The 10722-nt window shown below is 39.9% G+C and overlaps 1 protein-coding gene across 3 annotated transcripts in view; it reads left to right on the forward strand.

Annotated features, from left to right (window-relative positions):
• ITGA1 (integrin subunit alpha 1) overlaps positions 1–10722 on the forward strand; it is a 133850-nt gene that overhangs the window by 103239 nt on the left and 19889 nt on the right. For all 3 annotated transcript variants that reach the window (XM_025196132.1, XM_025196131.1, XM_006017278.3), the window contains 7 exons: positions 1471–1581; positions 2720–2805; positions 3007–3142; positions 4407–4487; positions 6364–6440; positions 7147–7236; positions 10372–10474. In XM_025196132.1, the coding sequence (XP_025051917.1) occupies positions 1471–1581; positions 2720–2805; positions 3007–3142; positions 4407–4487; positions 6364–6440; positions 7147–7236; positions 10372–10474 (684 nt within the window). The remainder of the gene's footprint in view (positions 1–1470; positions 1582–2719; positions 2806–3006; positions 3143–4406; positions 4488–6363; positions 6441–7146; positions 7237–10371; positions 10475–10722) is intronic.

Below are 10722 nucleotides of genomic sequence, written 5' to 3' on the forward strand. Positions count from 1 at the left end.
GGGGGGGGGGTTGCAATTTAACCCCTTGTGGCCTGTGCATGGCCCAAAGACCATGAGTTGGACAGCCCTGATCTACCTAATCTTAAAACATCTAGAAACACCATGGCTGCATATAAAACCAGAGATATAATAGGCCCTGTTGAGAGCTGCACACAAAATCTTTCAGAAGATATCATTTTAACAAATCATATACTAAAAATCAAGCATCTACTATAAAATATTTTAATTTTATTTCAAAAAATATTTTTTGCTTTGATTTATGTTTTTTTTGAGTAGTGTAAGTAGAGGCGATTGCATAATAGTTAAAAAAAAGTCTTACTCTTGTATATTGTGTGTCAGAGGGTGGGGAGGTGGGGGGTGCACACATATGTAGGATGAGCTGCCCATGCATTACATCATAGGAGCTGGCTGGGGGTGGAGGGAGGGAAGGGAGATCAGGGGATATCTGCAGCAGAGCTCATCCAGGAAGTGCAGTGCAGGTGCAGTCACCCCACACCCCATCCGGCCTATGGCTACCCCCACGGCCCTCCACATGGGGCTAAGCCCTTCCCACTCCCACCAAGGTCAGCCTGCACCATGCTCCCACCTGCACCTACCCCAGCCAGTATGCACAGCTTCACAATGGGACTGCCTTCCACTCACTGAGCTGCCCATAGGTGGCTGATGATTATGCTGGGTGGGTTATAAGGCAGGCAGATTTGGAGTAGGAGCCCCACTTGCTGGGGCAGAAGATGCCCAGCTGCAGCTTCTACCCCACCTGACTGGGTGTGTAATACCCAGCACATGTCCCTGCAGCCACTGTTGTTTCCCTGTGCTACCTGCAGCCCAGAGTGGCACATCAGGGGCAGGAGGAGGATAAGGAGCTGCTTGCTGGAGGCAGGGGGAGCTGAGGAGCACCTGGGTAGCAGCAGCCACACTGGGAGGAGCCCCATTGGGAAGCTGTGTGTGCTGGCCTGGGCTGGAACTGTCAGTGGGTCCAGGCAGGAGCGTGGCATGTGCTGCCCCAGATAGGAGCAGGCAGGGCTTGACCCCATGCAGAGCACCATGGGGGAAGCCATGGGACAGATATAATCAATTGACAGGCACCCACCCACAGGCCAGATCCAATCAGTTGGCAGGCCAGATCCAGCCCGCAGGCTGTATTTTGCCCCCCCCGCTCATGAATACTTTAGGATGCTACTTTAGGATGGATCAGCTGACCTTTTATGATCGTATAAAACATCCAAAGGAAATAGGGATATGTATTTTTGAAATTTTGGTTGAAACAAACTGCTTTTTCATCATTAACCATCTTCAGCTTACTGACAGTTCATACTTCAGATAATTCTCCAATACTAAGATTGTGATAAAAATGAAACTGAAAGATGCTGTACTTCAGCTTTTCATATCTATTTTCTTTCAGTGGCTTCATCAATAAAGGGGTGTAAAGGAGAAAAGATCATAACAACATTTCATTTGCTTTCTTTGTAGGACAAGCCAGATTTTCTGCACTCTGTCAAGGTTTTGCTGGAGTTCAATTTTTCTGATCCAGAGAGTGGTCCTGTTCTTGATAGCAACCTTCCAAACTCAGTATATGAATATGTAAGTCAGCAAGGTTCACTACTAATGTCTTACGTAGTTGGGGTGAAATTCACCCTACAACAATTACCATATATAAGGCCTTATATTTGGCACAGTCCACAGTTGGTCAGTAAGGGTAAAGGAGCCTGACAGAAGATGCATTGTCCAGAGAGCCATCGGTAGTGGAATACATTATTTCAGTAGGCTTTGAGTCAAATTTGTGGAACCCTGACTGGATTTTACATCTGACATGCCCAAATACAAATCTGCAGGAGGGCAGGAAGGCAGCTGTGCCATCTATGTGGATAAAAGGAAGACTCCATATTTATTTGCATACCACATACACCTTTTTCCACCAAATCAGGCATCCAAAACTGGGGGGTATGTCTTAAATGAGAAAGCTGATTTTTCTTTGCTGGGCTAGAAACATGAAAGAATAGAAGCATGAACACACTTCTATGAGATGACTGCTGTGCTTCTCCCTCAGCCAGCCTCAGGGGGAGATGGGGCAGAATGTATCAGTTAGGATCAGAGTTACAGTCCTAACCCTATAACAACCACAGCTGCTGCAGTCAGGTTCTCCTGAAATCTCCTGAAGCATTCAACATTCAGCCAGGACTGGAAAAATCTTTTTTTTTCTTTATACTGCCTTCACAAAACCAGGTGTTTTATTTGGGGGTGGGGGTGGTATGTAAGAAAATATGGTAAGAGTCAGGACTTTTAGTGACCTTGACCACTTAGCTACATTGATTGTGTTTGTGATCCTGGCTACGTCATTTCATCTTTACTCATTCATTCGTATATATGGAATGACGCTGTTTGGATATAACCATTATGAATCCATGCTCCTATACCAGTATAGATTAAGCAATACTATTGTAATACTAACCCTGTTTCTTTCTTAGTTAAAGTTTATAGTGATTTATCTCATTTATATGTCAATGGATGTGGTAGTTATATCAGAATAGCAGATGCACGTGCCTGACCAAGTTCTCCTCCCCTCTTAAAGTGCTTCAAAGTTATATTTGTTTACAGCCTAATACTAGCAAAGATCTTCATGCCATCCATCAAAAGTTATGTGATATAAAATAGAAAACTGTGAAATGCTGTAACTTGGATTTTTTCAAGTAAGGAATTTTGGATTAAAATATTGTTGCAGATTCCTTTCACCAAAGATTGTGGACTCAAAAACATATGTACTACTGACCTGGTTCTGAAAGCAAATGCAAGCATAGCTGGTAACAGGTAACTCCACTGAAACTTGGTATCTTTCTTAAAATATCTGCATATATAAATATATTTATAAATTGTGCTCTAATAGAGTACTGACATGAAATGTTCTCTAAGCAAAATAAAGGAGTGTGGCCATCTTAAAAGGTCCTTTGGTCTATTTTTTTTAATTATTTTGAAAGTCACAATGATTAACCAAGTCATTTTATTTTACAGCTCTTCTCCATTCATTGTAAAATCAAGCAATGACAAGTTCAATGTCCTACTATCTGTCAAGAATAAAAAAGACAGTGCCTATAATACCAGAGTTTTAGTTTGCTATTCTTCAAATATTATTTTTGCTGGAATTGAGGTAGAGATTATTCTTTTTACTACACTCTCGGGTTGGGGGTAGGGTCTGAGAAGGTTGGATATTACACTGCTAAATTTGAGAATTAATATGGAACTATATTTTCCTGGGCTAAAGGGAGCCAAATACAATTATGGCCTATATAAGAGCAGGTCATTGCTCTGACACAGTCTTCAGCTGATCAATAAACAAATACCAGTATAGCAATCTTTTGATTTAAATGGATTGTGGCTGAATTCCACAAAAGGGCTTAGGTACCTGAAGTGAGACTAATGTAAGATTTGGGTGAAGTCCAAGGGTTTGATCCTCTTAGGTTTCTTAAGGTTTGTAGGCAATTACATTTTCACCAGTAAAGTTATCTAGACTCTCTTGCTTAGGTTTCATGCACAGAAGCAACACTATCTTGGCAAGACTGAAAAGTTTATCACCTAGCTTGGGACAAAGCCTCCAAAGGATCCATAAACTAGATGTCCCTCTACCTAGGTCCCCTGAGGAGGCAAATCTGGTATTTTCATAGAATACCTAACACTGACAGCACTGATTTCAACACAATATACAGCAGTCATGGCCTGCCTTCAGTCAAGTATGTAGTGGGTGGGAGGTGGATGTGTGGTGGTGGTACTACCTGCCTTTTAGCAAAATCGTTTGAGCATACACCTAGGTCATAAAAGACTTTGGTTTAATTTCCTCCTAGTCTGACAGCGATTAGGAGACAAGGATTTTAAATGTCTATGTTCCTATTTATTATGGGCTTGATATTGACCAATGCGTCTCTGATTGAATGCCTACGTTGGACACACAATTTCCATGGTTACATGCATACACTTCTATACAATGGCTCATTTATGCTGTGTCTGATTTGTATGAAATCAACATTAGATTTACATAGAAGCACAGTAATTTTTTTAAGTTAGATGTTGCTGTAGGTCATTTTTGTAGTTCAGTTACACACATCCACTTTTAAAAGTCAGGCCCTACTCATCTTAAAGTGCTTTGAGCACTTCTGCCAGTAAACAACATCAGTAACTTTGATATAGTCTTATATGTCCATTGTAAGGGAGATTTATTTTACATATATTGTGGCATTTTACTTTTTGTTTCAATTTAATTAAACGTTAGAATATTAAATTACTGTAATGATGCCCAAAAATGAAAATGACAGTATCGTTAGGTGTTCCTCAGCTATTTATTTTGTAATTCAAAACTTTATGAGAGATGCACATAAAAATAAAATCACTTTTGTGTTACTTGTACAATGTCTCTGTAGGGTATACAGAAAGACAGTTGTGAATCCAATCACAATATCACTTGCAGAGTGGGGTACCCTTTTCTAAAATCTGAAGAAGAGGTAAGTGATACTCCTATACAGTAAAGTTTCCAACTTGTCCTTGAATATAATAGTCCATGTTTCTGCATGTGATGTATAAAAGCATATTTATATAAACTCTCAGCCCCTTTTTGAATTTTTGAGTTTTCCATGGACTGAACCAAAATGACTGTCTTCTGTGACTTAGTTGAATTTATCACAAATAAATATGCCAGAAAGAAGAATTGTGCCCACATCCTCCTTGTATTTTTGTTGAGAAATCTGCCCAGGGCCTTGGAAGTAAAATGTTTGAACAATTATAACCAATGTCTGCACATTTTAAGAATTAACTTCTGGTATATGCACACAGACATTCTTTGTTAGTTAAAACCAAATGTTGAATGAAATATCTTAAAGAAAAACTTAGATATTTGCATAGTAGCTTAAAACAGGGGCAATACATTTTATAGATTTCATAGACATTAGAGTTCAAATTGCATTTGAATTGCCTCAGGATAAAATATTTGAGTTCTGGAAAACACAGATCCTGTGTACATAGATTAAAAGTTAAATTTTCTCTGCCCCATCCCTAAACCCTCTGTTCCAGCTCCAGTCTCTGACTTCTAGGAACTACATCAGCTGTTATTTCCTTGAAGATATATCAGGAAGAAACCAGAGCATGTTGTTCCCATTCCTAGCTTCTTGTTTTATTTTCCAGCTTTCAGTGTCAGTATTCCTGTGGCTAGATGCCCATCAATTCCCATTCAACCTCAAAACACAGAAGCTTCAGGCCCTTCTTTACAGTCAAAGAATAATTCATGTGATTCTCATTGGCTCCTAAAACATTCCCATTACTTTTCATTTCTGGGCCTCTTCCTAATTTTTATATGCTTATAGTTCCCAGACAGTGCTCTCTCTCTCTCTCTCTCTGATTTACATTATACTTGTTTTATAGACATTAAGAGATTCAGCCAAGATTTAAACTCCATTTGATTAACAAACTAAGAAGGTTACATCACCTAAATTACTTTATAGAAGAGTGATGAAGCCCTGGAAGAAGTTACCTAGAAAGGTGATGGAATCTCCATCTTTGGAGGTTTTTAAGGCCTGACTTGACAAATCCTTGGCTGAGACGATATAGTTGGGGCTGGTCCTGCTTTAATTAGGGGTGTGGACTAGATGACCTCCTGAGGTCCCTTCCAATCCTAATTTTCTATGTTTAGTAGCATTACCAGATGGGTTTCATTAAACCAAAGCAAAACAGCTACTGGGATATCTATCTTGTGATGCTGTGAAGTGTATGACTAGAACAAAGCTCCCGGAGCTTGCACAGTGACCATGTAATGGTTTATTGACTGCAATCATAATAATTAATAAACTGTTGTAAAATCTAAGAATCCTTATTTCTATAGGTTTTTTTTAAAAAGCCTTTTCATTCTTCTAGGCATCTTTGCAACCTATTAAAATCCAGATAGGAAAAAGCCAATCAGCCTTCCTTCACCCAGAGGGGAACAACCACCTCAGGAGCTGGTACACAAGCCTTCCCCCAAAAAGCTGAGGAAAGAGAGGACCATTTTGGCCTGCTTTCAAAAAATTTCAAAGATCTTTTTTGAAAAGATTTAAGCTGCTTGGGCCAAGAAAATAAAATTATGCAGTTCATTAATGTATTACATGGCCTATGCTCAACTTTAGTCTGTAGTGATTGATAGCTCATGGATTTCTTTTTTCTTCAGGGCAGAATTATAAAATCACATTTCTTCAGATAGATGGAGTAAAAAGTGAAGAAGGACTATGGGATGTCATTGAAAGCATTTAGCTCATTTCATCAGAGTAATTTTTTTGTTCATAACTGAACACATTTTCTTTCCCTTATTTTTTTTTCCCCTATTACTTATTTAAAATGTATTTTCTCTCCCAGATTTCTTTCAGAATAGCATTTCAGTTCAATGTTACTTACCTTCTAGAAGTGGCTACTGTTCAGGTGTGTGTAACAAGGTTAGTTACAATAATTATTGTTTGTTTGCCCTGTACTGTCGCTGTATACCAATGCTTTTTAAACAGAGATGAGCTGTTTTCAGTTCAAAAAAGAATATTTAATACCTGGAATTGCTGGCTTTAGTGATGTACCAAGATATAACTGGCTGGAGACTACCTAATGAAGTGATTTAAATAAACAGCTATATCTTTTGAGCCCAGTGAGTCACAACTGAATCAGATTTGCTGGACTCGGCTATAGAAGAAATCTGTTCCCATTACACAATTACCATACACTTTAAAATAATTTGCAGTCTCTGCTAAAGAGAGGCCTACCACTCAGTGGTGTTAAAGCAGGTCGAGACTGAGGTGCCTGGACATAGCTGCCGCTCCCTGCAGTATATGCTGTCACTGGAAATTAGAGGGATTGTGCAATGGTGATGGCCTCTACTTGATATAATGTAGCTATTTTCAATCCACAACAGTTTGTATTCTCATTTTTACAAGGATGTATTTCTGAGTTTGGTCTGATGCAGTACATGCACTTGTAGTTACTGGAAAGAACTGTTTCAATTTATGTTTAAAAGACCATAATTAGCTTGAAGTGGTCACTGGTGTGTTTTACTCCAGGTATTTCAATCTGTCTAGAGCTCTCCCCACCAACTATTCCTCCTGTGTAATGATGAATATCATAATCTGATCTGAGTGGTTTGTTGTTTTCTTCTAGTGACAGTGAAGAACCACCTGAAACTGTAGCTGACAACAGAGGACACATTTCAATTCCAGTAAAATATGAAACAGGATTGATATTTTCAAGGTATTCATCTTGCTCTGTACTTTCTTTTCCAGAATGGAATATAGCAAACGATCACGGAAAATATAACATTATTTTTCTGCTAGTTTGTGTTTGGTGTTGTGCACAAGTAACAGATACTGTTTTCATGAACAAGAAGCAGAAGACTTAACTGAAAACAGCAGTGGTAGGAAATAATGAAACAGTCACTGTCTGCAGAAGATTGCAGCTCCTTTTCAAGTTAGATTTACAGTGCAAAAGCATCTTTGTGGACTTCCACCATTATTCTTTTAATTTAGTAATGCTTTAGGTGCCTTAGAAAACACCACAAGGCCAGGATCTAGCCCACCTTGTTGCATCTAAGTGAATTTATGTGCCTAATTTGGATTTTACTGTATTCAAGTCCTGAAAATTCATTAATGTATCAACTTTTGTCAGCCAGAACAAAATCTTTTAGCCTGGGGCCAGGAATTATGCTGACCACAGGAGAGTGAGGTGGGTGTTGGCTCTGGATTTAGGACCTAGATGCCTTGTTCCGGGGTGGGGGAGAGGCAGTGTTGGTCTTGTTGTGTTAAATAGCCTTTCTGCTTCTGAAGAATTAAGTAAGTGTGTGTGTGTGTCACCCAGGATTTTAAAAATTAGTTAACCCCTGCTGCCCATTCTGAACCATTCTAATACACATATGTATATATGTATGTATGTGTGTGTGTATATATATATATATATGTATGTGTGAATGTGTTAAAATGGTTCAGAATATATATATAAGCCAATTCCCAAGAAGCAAACCTTTAAATACCATTTTCAAGCCATCAGTGTGGGGCAGGCAGAAAAGGAGGGAAATAGGTGAGGAGAGAAGCACATCCCATAACTCTCCTATTTGATCAGCAGCTGCTACTGCTACCGCTACCGCTACTGCCGCAGCAGGATGGGCTCAGGCTCCTGGTACTGAAGGAAAGTCTACAGCGTAGGCTGCCAAGGGACTGCTCCTGTTGCCCAGTTCACCCTTTCCTACCCCCTGGTACACGGCTGTGCCTCCCATGACAACAACTCCAGGCGAAGGAGCATCATTTCAGATAGACTGCTGGGCATGGGTTTGCACCTGCTAACTCCTAGGGCTGGGCTGAACCTGCTGTGGTAAAGACTCCTGCTGGGATGGGGCCATACTGTCCCCACCCCCATCCCCCTCAAGTCAGCGCCTGGGGTTGGTGCTCTACTCACCCTGCACTGGTTATGTTACTGGCTTTTGCAGCACATTTTCCTCTGACCTGTAAGACTGAGTCACAAACAAGCAGAAAGGAGGAAAAGGACCCATTCCCCTTATGCTTTAACTGTTTTTAGGGACTCTAGCAGGGTGAATAGAATCACACTTATGAGCCTAACAGGTAGAATAGAATCCAGCCCGTAGAGCCGTCCCAAGGAAAACTAGCAACCTGAATTGTGTGTTGTAGGAGGGTTTGTTTTGTTTTTGGGGGGGTTCTTTTAGGGTTTCATGGGTTTAATTCCAGGTTGTCAAAGGCTTTATCAGTTTGCACATGATTTTGTTGTTGTTGTTCTGAAGTCCTAGCATATTAAAAATACATACCTTACTTTTAAAATTATTTGAGATTTGCTTGTATGCTCTCTTAAAAAAATTACAGGTGAGCCTATATATTTCAACATGGTGTTCGTGTGAATAATTAGATTAATTTGATTCCAGCTGGCATTTGCACAGTATTGCAGGGCAGTTACCCCTCTGAAAATTAATGGGTATTAGTTACTTATTTATGTTTGTGCCCTTTAAAATTTCCCCTTTTCTTTTTCTTTAATTCCTCTGACTTCAAACTTATATCATCTTTAATAAATGGCATCAAATTAACCTTGAATCTACCCCATGTAGAATCATAGATTCATATAAAATAAAGGTTGGAAGGGACCTCAGGTGTCCAACTGTACCCAGCAATATCATCCCAGCCAAGGCTTTGTCTAACTGGGTCTTAAAAACCTACAGGATGGTCTAATCTCCACAGCCTGTTCTGGGGCTTTACTACCTTCCTAGTGAGAACATTGTCCTAATATCTTACCTAAGCCTCCCTTGCTGCAACTTGAGACCATTGCTCCTTGTTCTGTCATCTGTCATCACTGAGAACAGTCTCGCTCCATCCTCTCTGGAACCACCCTGCAGGTAGTTGAATTAAATTCCCCCTCGGTCTCCTCTACTGCAGACTACATAAGCCCAACTCCCTTAGCCTCTCCTCATAAGTCATGCTCCCCAGCCGTCTACCCATTTTTGTTGCCCACTGTTGGATTTTCTCCAATTTGTCCACATCCTTTCTGTAGCGGGGAGCCCAAAACTAGACAAAGTACTCCAGATCTGGCCTCACCAGTACTGAATATCTGGGAATAATCACGTCCCTCGACCTGCTGGCAACGCTACTACTACTGCAGTCCAGTATGCTGTTAGCCTTATTGGTAACAAGGGCACACTGTTGCCTCATATTCATTTTATTGTCCACTTTAATCTCCAGTCCCTTTTCTGAGGAGCTGTTGTTTAGCCAGTTGATCCCTGTATCGTTGCATGGGATTGTTCCATCCTAAATGCAGAACTTTGTACTTCTCCTTATTGAACCTCATAAGATTTCTTTTGGTTCAATCCTCCAGTTTGTCAAGGTCTCTCTCTGAATCCTAACTCTACCTTCCAGCCTATTTACTACTCCACTCAGCTTTGTGTCATCTGCAAACTTGCTGAAGGTGCACTTCATCCCGTCCTCCAGATCGTTGATGAATAGAGCCCAATTTAGCCAACCCTTTCTTGATACCTTCCCTCCTATTTCATGTTTGCCTCTTGGATTGTGTCCATTTCATGTGACACTACTCACAGGGTGAGATAATCCCTGTCTTGTGAGCAAGCATGACAGAATCAGGGCCTAAATGCATCATTCTTTTATGACCAGTATTTGCTCAGATTAAGTTTTATCTGAATAAGGCATTTGAAATGTAAACAGTACTTTAAAAATCAAGCATTAATCAGAAACTGATGAATTGAGCATTAATGGAAGAAGTAGTGCACTTACTGTGGCAAAACTAGCCCTGGAGAATTAACAGAATAATGAAAAGCTGTCTGTAATTAACTGCTGGAGTGCATAATTATAAATGTTCTTCTATTTTTTTAATCCACAGGGTTTTAAAAAGATCCCACTTTACAATTCTAGCAAATGATACAGTTCCTGCTGTTATTAATACAACTGAGAACATTGGGGATGAAGTTAACATAAATTATAAGGTAAGACACAGCAACCAAAATGTTATTATAAAGGAATTGGTACCATTTTTCTTAATCTGCTCTGAATATATTAATAATCTTATGATAATTTATTGCTTAAGTGCCAGATTTGTGACATGTTAAAACTTCTACAGCTGCAATTTGTGGGGCTAGAGAGGCATTGTTTTTTCTTTGAAACAATATACATCAGAGGTTCTCAAATGTGGTTTGTTGGTGATAGAGTCCTTCCAGATGGTCTGTAGCATTCC

This window comes from Alligator sinensis, unplaced genomic scaffold (genome assembly GCF_000455745.1).
Source record: "Alligator sinensis unplaced genomic scaffold, ASM45574v1 scaffold573_1, whole genome shotgun sequence".
Taxonomy (NCBI): domain Eukaryota; kingdom Metazoa; phylum Chordata; order Crocodylia; family Alligatoridae; genus Alligator; species Alligator sinensis.